We start from the raw sequence: 17,177 nt of genomic DNA, 5'->3' as shown, positions 1-17,177 counted from the left end.
ATCAGCATATGTACATGGCATATATATATATATAAAAATAATAAAAGAAGCATGTGCGTTGCAAACCAGCAACAACACGAAGTAACGACAACAGCTCAATAACAGTAAATGTGTGCGTATCTAATCATTAACGTTATCATCATCATCATCATCTTGTGATATGTGTATAACTATTATGTATTTATTTAGACATGGCGACCCACCGGTTGTGGTTGTCGGCCTCTTCCTCTAGCTTGGGGTGGGGCCGGCGGTGGATAATCGTAATAGTAATCTTCATACCGGTAATACTCGTCATAATAAGGATCACTGTAGCCGCCTCGATAATCCCCATAACCGTAATAGTCGTAATCGTAATCTATAAAAATACACAACAACAAAATAATACCAGTCTCCCAATTTTTCGCTTTTTCTTTTCTAGAATTCTTTCCATCAATCCAATACTAATATCACCATTAGCAATATCAAAACAATATTAGCAAATAATTAGTAGTCAATTATTTGTTATTTTTGTTCGACTTTATTATAACACCCATTAAATTTCTGATAACTTTGATAAGATTTCGCTTTCGTTTTAAGAATCACTTGTTCATATCGTGTTTAAACCAAACAATTAGATTAGGTATGTAACTATTTTAAAATAAAACGAAAAAAAACATGCCGGGAAAAGTCAAGTAACGATTCTTGGCCAGACAGAATAATTACAGTAGCAGCTCTTCGTATTTAAATAAATAAACACTACGTCCACTAAGCATGCATTAAAAATACAATCTGAGACCAATGACGACTTACTTGAAATTGTCGAATATGAATGATGCGAGTGTCTAACTATACCAAATATGTATATATTAAAGGAATTATCGGCATCGCCATAAATGAAATTTAAATTAATAATGAAGAAATTGCTGATACCGATACATTTTCACCAATGGGTACAATTTGTCTTAGATTGTATCTTTAATACATCCTTTTATTAATCGGCGAATAATACTATAAAAAGAAACATCAACAACAATAACAAGACGTCCCTGCACCAGTGCAACTTTGTACTTTTAATGTACTTACTTACCCGCTCCATTGCTGCAAGCATGAAAATTAGAAAACTCAAAAAGGGCATAAGGAGGAAAAAACGACTAAAAAGGGCTAGGGAGGGAAATTGGACTGGCGTAAAAATTCAACACATACACATGCAGCTTGTTAATTATAAAAACAACAATGAAAAAAGGGTAAGTAGTAGTAGTAGTAGTAGCAGGTAGTAAAAGAACGATATATAAAAAAACAATGCGTGCGCAGTATGTAAATAAATGCTTGTACGATGCCCTTTTGCCTCTGGCGGTGCCCCATACTACAAAAACGTTGGCACGCTAAAATTCAACGGAAAAACTTGTATGCACCCTTTCAAAATATCAATATAAATTAGAGCGAATCCTCTTTAATCATCGAAAAAAATATACGTTTGAATTATACCTTCGATGTTCAATAATTAAAATGCGATACATACACTGAAATTTGGCGTGCCTAGCCCGTAAGGGGCTCAGATAGAATATATTAAAACTAAATAATAATCAAAACAATGCGGAAGCTTAAAAAAGGGTTATCCAAAAATAATAATACTGGCGTTTCAGCCACAACACTGTATGGATAGGCTTTCTACTGCCTGCCAAGCAAAGCGATATCAACATAAAAAATAATTAAAAATAAAAGGAATAAACAAAAGCAAAAATAAAGCAACTAAAAGCATAGTAAGCGTTAAGCAAAAAAACAGGGGCGGGGCAGTAGGAATACTTAACGTATAAAGTCGAAATTAACCAAACGAAAAGAGCTTTATGTCGATAATAAAAAAGGAGGCACATGGACAATAATAATAAATCAAATAGTCAGCGTTCTTGTAACGATAAAATAAAGAGCATTAAAAAGCAAAACATTCTAATGACAACAGTAACATAAGTAGTAAAAAATTGTTGTTAGTTTGGCGAAGTAACGCCACACGTAAAAATTGCCCTGTTTTCTTTTTGGATAACCCTGCAAAATTGTTGAATTGTCCGTTTGAATTTTTCCCTTTATTGATCAGGATTGACAATTTTCATTTTGAATTTACGNTTTTTCAATCGAGGTATACATATATATATATATATATGCAATTGAATAATAAATAAATATTACCTTAACTAATTCTTCTCGATTTTATAATACTAATACTTTAAAGAGCATTTTATAAAAACCTTTGTTTTGATTTGTTTTTTTGCCAAAACCAAATTGCACTCATTTAAATTTGAGATAAATTTAACAAACTATTCCAATCTTAAAGATAAGTTACATAAATATTAAGCAAATAGCAAAATGTCCGTTTCTTGTAATTTTCATACAAGGATTTTATACTATTATAATTCACATTTATAAGTAAACAAAAGAAATTGGTATACAATTTTGCAATTTCCATCACCAAATGCAAGCGAATAGAAAGCTGCACAAATACGTGAAATAGAATCTAGTCACCGAAATAAAAAAATGACGATACTGCTCCATGTCAAAAACTTCCAAATTCTTGTACAATTTCTGAATCATTATCACTGTCAATTATTTCATTTGATATTGTTATTTAATTTGCGATAATCTGAATTATAAATACTAAGAATAGTTACTTGACCAAAAGAAAAACACAACACACGTGCGTACTTGCATCCATCCGATTCAAAACGGTCTTATTTTACATTTAAACAAAACGTAAATAGCTAATTCGTTAAAAACAGTTAAGATTGACGGAAACTTACCGTAGTCGCCCCGTCCCATGGGTCCGGCTCGCATTCCAGTTCCAGTCCTCGGACCTTGACCTGGAGGACCACGCATAGGCAAAGCGCCTGGCATCATGCTAATATAAAAAAATCTGTTAAGTTACAGAAAAACAATGAAAATCAAAAAATAAGAAATGAGATAAATTTGAAATTAAGATAAGGCGAATAAAAACTATAGAAGAATCAAAGAAGTACCACTTACCCCCCTCGAACTTGCATCATTTGCATCATTCTTCTCTCTCGAGCACGCAGAATTTCTTCTTTTTTCTTTTTATCAGACGGCGGTTTAGCTAATGACACTTCTATATTTGATCCACCCATTTCCTTGCCATCTAATTCTGTCATAGCCTGTTTACAACAAACAAGTATGTTCATGAATTAATTTTTTAAAATGCCAATATTTTTTTTAACTAAATTTTAATAATTCTTGACATCGCTGTTAATTAATAATGAAGTCGATGTAACTCAACCTCTTTTAATGCAAACGGATAAATTATTACATACATATTTATATAACGACATATACTATCAAATAAACATATAGGATTACCTTAACGGCATGCTCTCGTTCTTCAAAATGTATGAACGCATAGTCTTTAATCTTTTTGACCCGCTCCACCTTCCCATATTGTTCAAATGCTTCTTTCAATTTCTCTTCCGTGATTTCCTGCGTCAAGTTGCGTACATATAACACCTTTACTTTGGCCATCGTCTGTTCGTCGGGTTCCTCCTGTGGATCGGCCCAATCGACAATTATATCGCAACCCCAAACCTTGATACGACCAGTACCAAGGCGCCGTTTTGCCAACGACGCCGCCTTGTGTGATTCATACTCAAGAAAACAAAAACCGCGGTTCTTTTTCTTGTCATCGGGGGAGCTGTAGATTATCACCTCAACCAGGCCGGCTGAATGATCGAAGGAAGAAAGCACGAGAAAAGAAAAACCAAAGTTGCGATAACGTCATAAACGTAATAGTATAATACAATATGCGTCAACGTCGTCATTTAAGTTATATGGTAAACTGTCATTGTAAGTACCAAACATAAAATCAGCATATGTACATGGCATAAACATATACGGAAAAACGCAGGTACATTTCTTTTATTTTTAGTTTAGGGCACAGAAAAATAGTTATCTCTCATTTGGGAAGAATAGGCATACATGCATTTAAAATTAAATTGAAGACAGTCTTGCAAGAGACTAATATTAAGATTTTACATTAATAAAATTTTCATGGTTATGAAAACAACCAATTAGTATCTTTTTAATTGTAAATTAATTAAAAAAATTATCACTGTTACTATCCTTCCTAAATGTTTAGTTTACTCTATACAACCTTTCCCTTGCCGCAAATTAAAAGCATTTCTATTTATCACGAATATTCTAAGTAGAAAGTGGACAGTGGTAAAAGAACAAATAAATAAATCAAAAAGAGACTTAGCATTACCTTTCTGTTGTAACCAGGGTTAGTATCTTTTTGGCTTATTTATTTAATTGTAAGAATATTCTAATTTTGCAAACGCAAAGTAAATACTATTCAGGGTTTAATAAAATAATGTCTGATTGTGGGTACGTTTTAGTTATAGCCAGCCACTTCTTCCTTTCAGTTGCCTTCCCTGATGAGTAATATTTGCGTCGACAGAATTGGATTATTTTTCAAAGATACCAATAACGAAAGTACATAATTTATGTACTTTTATTAGTTCGTTTCGTCATATCTTTTACGTTCCTGTCAATGTATGAAACTTACGTGCATGTTTGGAAAACTCTTCCAACAGATCGTCCCGATCCCGGTTCTTTGGAATATAGCCCACAAACAACCGGTGATTGTTATACGATATGGTTACGCCAATCTTTTTGCCCTTCCGTATCTCATAATCATTCAGCTGCAAGAACATTGGAAGGGTAGCCAATTATTGCGGCGGGAGACGGAAAGGGCGCATTTATTGGATAATTTTTTAGGGAAGGAATTTTGGGTGAACTATTTCAAAATCATGAATGGGGGGGGGGTTGATATAAAGAAATTTAGTGAATACGCATAACAAACGCCGGTCGGGGGTGCGGTCGAACCGGAAAAGGGAGTAATAATATTAGTGTGGAGAGGACAACCTGGACTTTGGGAAAAGGCGGTGTCTGTCTCGTGTATGTGTTTGTATACAAATGTTCTCCAAAACTTTAGAATTTAAGCCAATTATGAAGACGAGCGTAGAATTTCTTATTTATAATAAGAATACCGTCATTGATAATAGTAGCTATATAATTTTTCTTAATTTTTAATTTTGCACTTTACCTGTCAATTTACTGAACTCTTCCAGTATCTCCTCTTTGCCTTTAGACTTTGGTATGTTGCCGACGAAAAGCCGAAGGTTCGGAACGCTTATGTTAATTTTCAGCGTCTTGCCTGGTTTGATTTCGTAATTATCAAGCTGCGGGACGAAAAACAGAAAAAAACATGCCAGAATTTTGTATGCCACATTACAAATGATTACTTATGTATTTTTTTAAATCAAAAATAAAGAAAAAATAAAAAAATAGATACCAATACAAAACAGTTTTCAAATGATAATAATTAAAACAAAAAAAAAAAAAAACGAACGGCGAACTTTATAATTCGCAGTCATTGTTTTAGATGATAGCTAAAATTAAAACTACAAAGACAATTTTGTTCACCAAAAAAGAAAGGATAATTTTGCGCCACTAAAGAGAAAGATAATTTTGTACTGAAGACGACCCAAGAATATCCAGACAAACGGGGCTTTTAAAATATAAGTACATATACTTTCTTTCTTCGGCTCTCCTTTCGAGCTATGGCAGAAAAGTAAGTTTTCTACTACCTCCTTCCATTTTCGAAAAGTTCGAATTTTGACGCAGCAAAAGACAGAAACCAAAGATTTAAATTTCTATAAATACAAAGAAAAAACCGCACTTTCGGTCTCAATTTTGCCCCTTGTGCAAAGAGGAGACCTGTGTAAAATATCGGAAATGCAACAACGAATAACCAACTGATCCATCCAAGTGGTATGCCAAAGAAAAACATATCCGAAAAATACGGAATTAATTCGAAAATTTAGTTCATTTCTTTTTCTTCGTTCGATGAACATTGCGACGGGAATAGATAAATAAATGCAATATTCGACACAGGTGTATGTGTGAATTAGATAAGAGATAGAAAGGGAATGAAACATCATCACATACTCCGTAGTAAGAGCCGCTGCAACAAAATATCAGAAATTCAATGGTCGTTGGCGGTAATGTTCATTATGTTTTCCATATAACTAAAACGCCATATTTTGTAATATTATTAATAGGGCACTAAACGAGCAGCAGATCAGTGGCGAAAAGACTCCATTCGGTAGCAGATGAACAATATTAAACACTGAAAGAGTAAATAGTAGAGCACAAATCCAGCAAGCACCGCAATTTACAATTAGAAAAAACTGAATATACATGAGACAAAAGTATGTATACTAGTCAAAGTTAATTTTAAATGAAAAACGAAAATGTGCTCTATTAAATATTACCTAGTATTATTAACTCTTACATATTTTAGATATTTTAGTATTCTTCTAGGAGCCAACAGTCAATTTCATCAAGAAAATCTATATAAAAGAGGTTAGACCCATATTTCTGACATCAATGTCTCCTTGCGAGAAATGCTAATTTTGAAAATGAAAGACGAAATTTTGAGGTTTACTTTTAACCATTCGATAACTGCTTGTTATGAAGCAGAAAAAATTCAACAATTTTTATAGAAGAAAAGCAAAGCACAACTTCCCAATTTCTACTACTTTTCATATTACACTTAAAAACATAAAAACTGTAACACAGTATAAAAAATATATGAAGTTGCAACAAATTTGATCAATATTAATGTGCATACACGTATAAAAAACAACAAAACCGCAAACTTAAAAATTTAATCATGAATACTTCCTATCTAAATTGAAAACAGTTCTTTTATCTATAGATTCTTTAATACATCAAACTAATGAGAAAACATTTCATGGACAAATCGCACAACTCGAAAAATTAACATGTACAGCAAATAAGTTATTCTACACTCTTACCTTTTGAACGGCTGCCTGGGCAGCGTCGCGTCCTGTGAAGGTTACAAATGCGTAGCCCCGATTCGTCCCCGTCATTGGGTCCATCATTAGTCGTAAGTCCCAAATTGTACCACACTGTTCAAATAATGGGATCAGTTCGTCTTCATACATATCCTTTGGAATCTTGCCGCAAAACACTTCGCAACCGGGACCAGGAGTTGGACCCTCCCAACCTGGAGGAGGACCACCATACTTTCTCTGACCTATTACAAAAGTTTATTATCATGCGTGTTTTAAAAATTAAATGGTTTAATTAAAAAAAGGTATACATGTAATCCTCAAATATCCTTCAAATGACAATATTACAAATAATATATGCAATCAATGTTCAACTTAAATCAATAAGCAGGAACAAAAAATTGTCCGTCAAAGTCTAAAGGCGATTTTTGTAAAGAATTCACTTTTAATTTTGTATTTTTAATTAAGAAATACAATTGGTCACCAGCAAAAGTATATGTATTTGGCGATACAAACAATAGAACACTTCTTTAGTTCATGTGGAAAATAATTATTAAGATAAATTCAAAACCTGGCTTGGTTTTACTTAACATGATCATCCACCCTGTTTTAAGCCGGACTGTCCCTTTTAAATTAAGGAAGACGATTTTTAATTGAATTTAAGCACTGATTGTAATGAAGATGCATAAATATTCAATAATCTTTAGGTATTTCTAAGAACACTACATTAAAGTAGCTATTGAAATGATCCAAATGTTTCGACTGAAAATCATTTAAATGTTGAACAATGATATGTATTGGATCAATATCCACCATTCAATGGTTTTTGGACTTTTAATTAATGAGAAAATGTTTACAAGAAGCACATAAAAATACCTTTTGATCTGTAATTTTTCTTACAAAAACTACCTGTTGTAACATCTAATGTGTATCCTGTTCTCTCAAGTATTGCTTTTATTTTGTCTTCATCGGGCCCCTTGACTGGAGCCGCGGCAGGTGTAGGTGGACCTTGACTTGATCCAGCTCGACTTTTTTGACGATATGTTTTCATTACGCCACATAAGTAAGCTGACTTATTCGAAACATGTTCCAGATTTGATTCAAGAAACTGTCCCAGTACATTAAGTGCACCATCAACTGGAAATTCTTTTAATGCGTCAAGAGCCCGCTCATCCAGATCGACGTGGGCCAATTTACCAGTCTTGTAGATGTCGTCAAGTTTTGCCGCCACTTTTTCGTCTAGGCCATATTCAAGTAATTTCTGATAATCTTCCGTCCTCTGCTGATTATCTTCGACTTTCATCGACTCTTCTCCTGCCAATTCACCATTCCCTTCTGCCATAGCTAATATAAAAATAAAATTGACAAAAATTTTTATCTAAAACTTAAGATATACCTATACATCCCTTTCTTTTTAAAACGCTTTTTTAAAATTAAAAGTTACTATTGCATACCAACAGTTAGGTATTACTATGTGAGGTTAGACTATACAAATTCAGTTTCCTCTTTTCAATCTTCAAACATTTATGTTACCATCATTTAATGTAAAACAATTTCTAATGAGTAACTACCTAGGCATATATTATATTAATATTAAAGCTACTCTACACTTACTCTTAATAAACTGCAGTAACTTCAACTGCACTATGACGGATAACTCGTCAAAAATTCATTATGCACAAATAAGAGTTCTATGTAAATGCTCTTAATTACTAAGATGAAATTAATTGGTGATCATAAAAGTAATAATCCAAGGCATGATTGTCCCCATTGTGATGATTGTCAAATCTGTTGTTACTAATTTATATCCAAATTTTCATTTAACTTTAATAATTACCTATGAATAGCAGAGACGTTAAATTAAGGAAAAGTATGTTATGACGGCAACTTTTCGATTTTCCCGCCAACATTGTCCACCGCTGCGCCGGTAGGTAAACGAACTCAGTGTTACCGGTACAGCCTCAAGAATTAATTTTTATTTATTTTTGCGACGAGCAATTCGAAAACCAACAAATCGTAATAAGCGGCTGTGAAAAGGCATAGTTGAACAACGATGTAAATAGGTAATTATCTCAAAAAGAAATCCGGCGTTACTTATATATAGCTGCTGGTTTACGAATTTTGGACCAGAGGTAAGATAAAATTTAGAGGGACATACCTGGTTAAAATACTTTTGGATAAGTAATTTCGTCAGTTAATGATAAAAATTGCCAATATTTTGCACTTTGCCTATTCAATGATAATTTACTTTTAATGATTCTAAAAATGGCCGCCGCAATTTACGCGAGTGAAGGCAACGTAACGCCCATGGACTGAGAAACTGCGGGGTTCACAAGATGACGCGCAGGGATTTTAGCCTCGAACCCAGTGCATATTCTACAACCGGAAAATGAAATTCCAAATGACGATGAAATTGCGGCAAAAGCGGCATTCCAGTGTACATTAAGAAAAAAATAAATAATCGAAAACACATAACACTGAGAAAGCACTGTTGTGCGTTAAAATTACAAGGACTCATTAGTATTTTAAATTCTCATTCACGGAGAATTATAGACACATTCATTTAAAAAAAGCATTGCCGGTTTTATGAAGTGAACAAAAAAAATTTGCAAACACTTGATAATATTTAAACAAAAAATGTATAAATTTGAATACATAAAATACATACCAATTAATTAAAACAATATAATCCTTTGTAACACGCACTAATGCACTTCATTAACAAATACAACCAACATATTTGCAAAAAACTTTAAACTTAAAGAGACATATACTTAACAATTATTAAACTGTACAAAATAATGAATCTAATACGTTTTATATTATTGCTTTAAAGGTAAATAAAATAAAACGAGCAACTCGAAAATTTTGAATAAAATTTTGAGTTTTCGGTGTAGTACCTACTCCAATTGGCCTTAGCCGAATGCAACGTGCGCTTTGCGCCCGAGAAATCCGTTGCTGTGCAACCCGTCTAGGGCGGTCCGCCGTCACTTGCATTCAGGTTGTTCGCCGTCAACGGTCATGCGCGTTTTTGCTAAAATCGAATGTAAACCTGTCTATTTTATTTTGCACAACCTATACACACTTATGTTTACACATACACGAATGTGATTATGCACAATTCATAACAGAGCGTTCTTTAACGTCTGGGAGACGTGTGAGAAAATAGAATGCACACACAAGCTGAATTCTCATGTGTGGTACCTATAATAATAAAAATACGACTGCCTATACAGCGAATGTAGGCAAAAAAGAAAACAATTACCTACATGTAGATACCTATTAATTAATATAACAAATCAACTTGAACTTGTTTTAAAGTGTATTTAGTTTGAATAATTGTCCTTTTTGCTGATTTTTATATAATTTTCTTTAATTTATTGCATTATTGCATTAAACATTTTATTTCATCTCATAATACTGAGAAATAAATAGGGTCAAAAAGTAGTATTTGTGAACTTNATTACCTACATGTAGATACCTATTAATTAATATAACAAATCAACTTGAACTTGTTTTAAAGTGTATTTAGTTTGAATAATTGTCCTTTTTGCTGATTTTTATATAATTTTCTTTAATTTTACTAGCCGTTTTTAAGATTAATTGTAGTCATTAATAATAGGTACATAAAACAAGGTATAGTGTACTCGACTTAAGTAATTACACAATTAGCCCTGAAGAAGTCCAACAGAAGCGCGAAACGTTAGGATATCGTTAATTCAGAACAATACAATACAATACATGCAAATTATACATATCAGAACATTGAAAATTGATTGTTTTCAAGGTACCAATTAATACCTATTTTTAACAGTAGTCGAATATTTTTACTTTACGTAGTTTGATCAGTTCTTAACTTTTTTGATTTAGCTACTCCAAAATATGTGTAAATAAAGCATTACACGGGATGCCTATTATTTGCAAAAATGCTCCGAGTTAAAAGCAGCTGTTGCCTGAAAATGTTCAATCCGTATAGTTAGACCGTGGTCACGACAATCAATCAACTGAGACATTAAGAAAAGAGTATAATGAAAAAGTGAGATTGTATTATTAAGTATGCGTTGTACTACCGGTGTCGTCGTGACCAACGAGAGGGAAAAGGGGTAGTTTTGTCCGTTAAGATTCTGTTAAAAGGAAGCACCATTTCTTTCAACACCTGGTGCTTTGTTTACCGTCACCTCATGGATCTCGAATTCAACAAGTGTCAGGTAGCATATATGTAGGTACATAGGTATATTCGTTCATGTAAAAATACCAGTTTCTCAAGTTTAGCCTAGTTTTAAAGGATAAAAAATCTTAAAATTGTAAAAATTATAAACTGTTGTATTTCCTTCTCTGATTATTTTATACGTTCCGTCCAGGCCGTTAAAATAACAATACATATGTATATGCAAAACTGAAATCACCTATCAAATTTTATTAAGATGTGTATGTGTATTATTATTAGGATAGTCGACGAAGTGCAATATTTAAAAACCACAATGCCTCGGAAAACCTGTTTGTCCGACAAACTTTGTCGTTGGCGGGAACTTTCATGTTTTACAATGTGCACAATTTTTATGGAATGAAACCTATTTATGTTCCCCACTCTATACCATCAAAGGAAGGGGGTTACTGTTCTACTAAAATAATTATTGAGCTTCCGAACCCTCGACTGTTTATGCCCTAATGCGTTTGCGTGATATGTCCTCGACTGAAAGTAGCATTTACCTATATGGATAGGTACAGGTAGGTTTGTGTTTCGTGGGTACCTAAATGTGTTCATGAACACAAAAAAATAATAAAATAGTGGTAATGTTTCCACAAATTTATTGACGATACTCGACAATTGTTTCGAAGTAGCCTGTCATTATCAAGAATAAGAATGTATACTGAAGAAAATAGTGTTGAAAAATATAACTAATTTTAATTGTAAGCCTAGATGTGCACAAGATGTTTGGCAAAATTGGACAAACTTTATTCTATATTCTATAGTGATGTTGAAAATTCCTAAGCAATGTAATAATAAGTGTTTTATTTTATTATATTTTTTGTGTTTAATAATGCTAACAACTGCATCATGAAAACTTTAGGTAGTGTTCATGATTACTAATTCTAGCGGCTAGAGGCGTATTAATGTCGGCCTCCTGTCTTATTAAAGGTTCTCGCAAAAAAAAATAAGTAATATTTATCCAATGGTCTTTAGCAATACTAGTAGTTAGGGATTTCCCTAGCTAAAGGATTCATACAGGCCAAAAACTTGTTTAAAAAAATATATGGGATTCTCATGCTCGTTTAGTTCTGCTTACTATTTTAAATGTCTTTCCTAACCGAGTAATAAAAGGGACCTCGCAAAGCGGATTTCACCGACGTTCAGGTTCGGTTCGGCTAGTTTCACTGTGGGTGGGAGAATTCACACCCAAAAATCCCTTAATGCCTCAAAATAAATTGCAGACTAAAATATTTACAAAAAAATACTAAAAGAGACAGTAAGATGTGTGTGGTACAATATGGTTAAGATCACAGTGCCCAAAGAAGTAATAAAACAAAGGGTTAAGTGGAAGCATTTAACAAAAGAATTATATTACCTTTTGATTTTGGCTACAAGTATGTTTTTTTGTGTACAAAAACTGTTACCTGACTAAATAGGTAGTTCGCTTATCGCTTTAATATTTCGACAGTGACCTCTGATTCTAATACATTCGTCACTATATGTATCTATCTTATTAATAAAATACAACCAACATATTTGCAAAAAACTTTAAACTTAAAGAGACATATACTTAACAATTATTAAACTGTACAAAATAATGAATCTAATACGTTTTATATTATTGCTTTAAAGGTAAATAAAATAAAACGAGCAACTCGAAAATTTTGAATAAAATTTTGAGTTTTCGGTGTAGTACCTACTCCAATTGGCCTTAGCCGAATGCAACGTGCGCTTTNCACCCTTTCAATAAAAATTAAATTAGGAATTATTGTTAATATTTTTAACTCTTAGACATAAATAATATAAACAACTACCTACGTGCTGTAAATTTTTAGCGAACAAAAAATCGATGTGAAATTTATTCGGTATAAATGCTCAATATTTTTGTGCTGCCCCATATATTGGCGCCCCGAACAAATGCCCGGGTTGCCCGTCTTTAGAGACTTGTCTATGTCTAGAGCGGGCGCTGTTTACAATTTTGTGTACCTACGTTGGAATTGCTTGGATATTTTTTGAATGGTGATTATTTATCACAATGATTTACTGTTTAGTTTGGCAAAGTAGGCTAAGCCTGCCCTGCTTTCTTTACTGGCTACGACTCTGACACGTGGGTATGAGGGTAGTATGCTTGTAACTAACAATAAATAAATATTAATACGGTTGAATAATAAATAATAAATTCTTGATTTATTATTTAATAATATATACTAGTCTCCTATTTAGAAAACTTAAATTAAACAAAATATCTGATAACGGACCGGACACACCTAAAGAAAGCCATGATGTCATATTAGTGTGGTCATACTAGTACTGGTCTAGCCACTCCCACCTGTTGATGTTTATCATAGATGACCTGTCAAATTAAACGAATTAAATCTTGTGATGTCTTGTGTTTTGTACATGCCTTGTAAAAGTAACTAAAAACTACCTACCTATTTGGGAAACACAGCCCAAAGCCCGAATAAGAGCTTAGTGGGAGGTTAGAATACTCATACATTTAACCCTAATAACTAAAATAAGTGAACAATGTGCTTGATTTGTGTTTAAATTGAATTAATTATAAAATGGTTATCGAAAAACAGAATACGATGATGTTCATAGTGGCTTGTGCTATTTGTTTACTAGCATTGGGCGTGTACGGACAATATGAGTGGCAACCGCGAGATGTCTTCGACGAAGTTCGTCTTCAAATGGATAAAGTTAACAAAGATAATTGTCTTATTCAACACGTAGGTGATTTATACCTACCGGAAGATTCAGTTTCCCATTTGCCTGACATTAAAGATGTCAACATCAACCCTGTCTTTCCAAATAGGACTTCGTTACTTCATTTACATAATATGGCTCTTAGTAGGGCATTTTTCTGGAGCTATATTCTACAGAGTCGTTTCATTAGGCCAGCAATTAATGATACATATGATCCAGGAATGATGTATTATTTCTTGTCTACAGTTGCTGATGTTTCTACTAACCCTAGTATAAATGCTAGTGCCATTTATTTTGCTCCAAATATGTCTTATTCATCATCTTATAGGGGTTTCTTTAATAAAACGTTTCCTCGATTTGCACCACGAACTTTTAGGGCAGATGATTTCAATGATCCCATTCATTTAGGTATTTATCAAAAATATATAGTTATAATTTGATCTTATGTTTGTAACAATTTCAGAAAGAATTTCAACATGGAATACATTCACCGTGCAAGATTTAGGAGCTATAGAACTTAATACAAGCAAAGATTATACTTCGGACTATTATAGGATAAATGAATGGTACAAACATTGGCTTCCAGATTATGTGATAGGGCGACATGACACTAAAACAACTTATCAAGTTGAAATTCGTTATGCTAATAACACAAACGAAACGTTTACATTCCATGGACCTCCAGGAGCTGATGAAATTCCTGGGCCAGTTAAATGGACTCGGCCCTATTTTGATTGTGAAAGATCCAACCGTTGGCTGGTTGCAGCGGTTGTTCCTATAGCTGATATATATCCAAGACATACTGGCTTTAGACATATTGAATATCCTACGTTAGTATTTATCTTGATTCATTATGCTTCTAGATTTTATTGATTTTTGATATGATTTCAGTTACACTGCTGTATCAGTCGTAGAAATGGATTACGATCGAATAGATATCAATCAATGTCCTAAAGGAATGGGTAACAATGGACCAAATAAGTTTATGAATACGGCTAGATGTAAAAAAGAAACAACCGAAGTATTTTTTTATCCTGTAGTTATTTTTTCCTCTTAATAAGAATTCGTATTTTAGTGTGAACCCATTCATGGTTGGGGTTTTAGAAGAGGTGGCTATCAGTGTCGTTGTAAACCTGGTTTTCGCTTACCTTTCCAAGTACGAAAACCTTATCTGGGTGAATTAGTGGAAAGGGCTACTGCTGAAGAATATTACAATAGTTTTAATTGCTTGAAAATAGGCTGTAAGAATCTATAAACAAAAGTCTTTTAATTTGTATTTGCATTTTTCTATTTATATTTTAGATGTTCAAAGATTGCCAGTTCAATGGGAAAAGGCTCCTCAGTATATTCGGGATTTTTATTTAGAAAAATATCACGAATATAAAAATTCCAGTAGTGGACCAGATGCCCTTAAACCACCCAAAATGAATATCCATCGTGTACTCGATTATATTCTTAATATGAATAAGGACAATTGCAAACAGTACAAGCCTCAGGATTTGGTACTTAGTGGCGGTTTTGATTATGGTGCTGAAGAGTACTTCCAAAATGAGGCTAAAATGGCTTTGCGACTTGCTAATTTCATAAGTGCATTCTTACAGGTACATTTTTGAAAAATTGAAACAAATTTATTTAGAAGGGTTAAATTGCAAACGGTTTTTTATAGCAGACAACACAATTTTCTATGAGTGTTTTTATTTCCATTTTCAACTAACAACTAACATTTCAGCAGTGTGGGCCTTAATCAGTTTTAGTTGGACTTGTAATTCAACCTTTTTACAGTTATGCATTCACAAACATCAAATGATAATGTTAAATGTTTTTATTTATCGAAGTTCTTTACCAAAAACTAAAAAAGAATTTCTAGTAATTCAAACAAAACCTAATATAAATAAGTATCATAATATAATAACAGATAACAGCGTTAAACAGCGAATGAAATTAAAAGTTAAAAACTGAAAATAACAGAAATTATAAGGTTAAATTTTTTTTGAAAGAAAATAAAAAAATACATGAAAATTATGTGCAGGTATCAGATCCAAAAGAGATGTTCTCTGGAAAAAGGGTAGCAGATAAACCTTTGACTGAAGATCAAATGATTGCTGAAACATTGTCTATTGTTTTGGGAAATAGCAGAATATGGTCAGCGGGAACTTATTGGGAAAGAAATAAGTTTACAAATAGGACATACTTTGCCCCATATGCTTACAAAACGCAATTGAATACTAGAAAGTTTTTCGTAGAAGACGTGGCAAGATTGAATAAGAGCGGTAGGTAAAAACATAATTTTGGATGTTATATATCTAATATAATTATGTTAAAGCTTCATTAAATGTTTACCTTTTTGTTACATGATTCTTTTAACAGATGAAATCTATTCCAACAAACCTTGGTATCAGTTCTTAAAACAGCGGTGGTCGACTAACTTTGACAGTCTTGAAAAATATTACATGAAAATCAAAATTCGATTTAATGAAACAGGAGAAACTCTACGAAAATACGAGCATTTTCCTAACTTTTATAGGGGAGCAAAATTAGAACATGGTCATTGGACTACCCCATATTACGACTGTCATGGTAAAGTTCCCATGTGGAAAATAAAGTACGCTGCTCCATTTTTCGGTTGGGATAGTCTCAAAGCGAAACTTGAGTTCAAGTAATGTATTTATATTTTTCTACTTTTTTTGCAGTTTTACTAATTGAACATGTGATTTATTTGTAATGTCATAATGGGAAAAGTTTATGCGGAAGCATATTACGATCATGACACTAACGTTATTTTTTTAAGAAAAATATAAATGGCTTACTTACATAGATCTACCATAGCTTCTAATCGATCAGTCCCAAACGTCTTATTAATTTCAGTTTTAGAATTTAATCTTTCTCAACTTTAAACGGCCAATAATTTACACAAACTGATATTTCTTTGTTTTGTTGTTGAGGCAACCGTGATTTACTTTAAAGACTAGTCAGTAGGTATAATAGTTTGTATGGCATTTAGATACTTTCTGTTTAATTAAAAGCATATGCTTTTTAAAATAATATACTGATACTTAAGTGCTTTATTTTTTATATAAATTTAGCGGTAACATTAAATTTGGCGCTTAACGAATTACAATAAATACATATGTGTAGTATTCGAACTATTAATTATTGTGAAAGGTAGAATGAGCAGCAAGTCTAAATTTATACCTTATTGGAAAGGATTAGATTTAATATCTTAATTAATGTCACTGTAAAAACTATATTAAAATCATAATTACAAAAAAGCTACATTCAATTTACTAAGAGTTCATTAAAAATTTACATAGTTCTAATTTAATATCAAAAAAATGTTACTACCATAACTATAGTGAAAAATAGTATATTGGCTAGTTATTTTTACTATATTATTTAATATTATAAAAGAAAAATTCAGTTCGGGA

The 17,177-nt window shown here is 32.6% G+C and overlaps 2 protein-coding genes across 12 annotated transcripts in view; one reads left to right on the top strand and one right to left on the bottom strand.

The window, feature by feature from the left end:
* LOC108737633 (heterogeneous nuclear ribonucleoprotein R) overlaps positions 1–16,675 on the bottom strand; it is a 21,877-nt gene extending 5,202 nt beyond the window's left edge. For 2 of the 11 annotated variants that reach the window (XR_003231760.1, XM_025977795.1), the window contains exons 1-8: positions 8,692–9,183; positions 7,764–8,198; positions 6,858–7,099; positions 5,081–5,216; positions 3,340–3,695; positions 2,992–3,137; positions 2,769–2,866; positions 204–355 (exon numbers count right to left, since the gene is read on the bottom strand). Coding sequence is in view for 10 of the 11 variants with exons in the window: in XM_025977795.1 (XP_025833580.1) it covers positions 204–355; positions 2,769–2,866; positions 2,992–3,137; positions 3,340–3,695; positions 5,081–5,216; positions 6,858–7,099; positions 7,764–8,198; positions 8,692–8,764 (1,638 nt within the window). In the remaining variant the exon portion in view is untranslated. The other 9 variants (XM_025977796.1, XM_025977798.1, XM_025977804.1 and 6 more) reach the window with 9 other exon arrangements.
* LOC108737632 lies at positions 13,275–16,428 on the top strand. Its single transcript, XM_018470580.1, has 7 exons — positions 13,275–14,160; positions 14,216–14,582; positions 14,644–14,773; positions 14,828–14,993; positions 15,055–15,353; positions 15,782–16,022; positions 16,120–16,428. The coding sequence occupies exons 1-7, from the start codon at positions 13,611–13,613 to the stop codon at positions 16,410–16,412; spliced, it is 2,046 nt and encodes a 681-aa protein (XP_018326082.1). The 5' UTR covers positions 13,275–13,610; the 3' UTR covers positions 16,413–16,428.
* Positions 16,676–17,177: the final 502 nt, after the last annotated feature.

Source organism: Agrilus planipennis, unplaced genomic scaffold (genome assembly GCF_000699045.2).
Source record: "Agrilus planipennis isolate EAB-ADULT unplaced genomic scaffold, Apla_2.0 scaffold87, whole genome shotgun sequence".
Classification (NCBI taxonomy): Eukaryota; Metazoa; Arthropoda; class Insecta; order Coleoptera; family Buprestidae; genus Agrilus; species Agrilus planipennis.
This window is presented reverse-complemented; position numbering and strand designations above follow the sequence as displayed.

Coding starts and splice junctions, on each gene's coding strand:
- LOC108737632 (XM_018470580.1), top strand. CDS start 13,611: ATGGTTATCGAAAAACAGAATACGATGATGTTCATAGTGGCTTGTGCT. Junction 14,774..14,827: donor GTAAAAAAGAAACAACCGAA/GTATTTTTTTAT, acceptor TTCGTATTTTAG/TGTGAACCCATTCATGGTTG. Junction 14,994..15,054: donor TAATTGCTTGAAAATAGGCT/GTAAGAATCTAT, acceptor TTTATATTTTAG/ATGTTCAAAGATTGCCAGTT.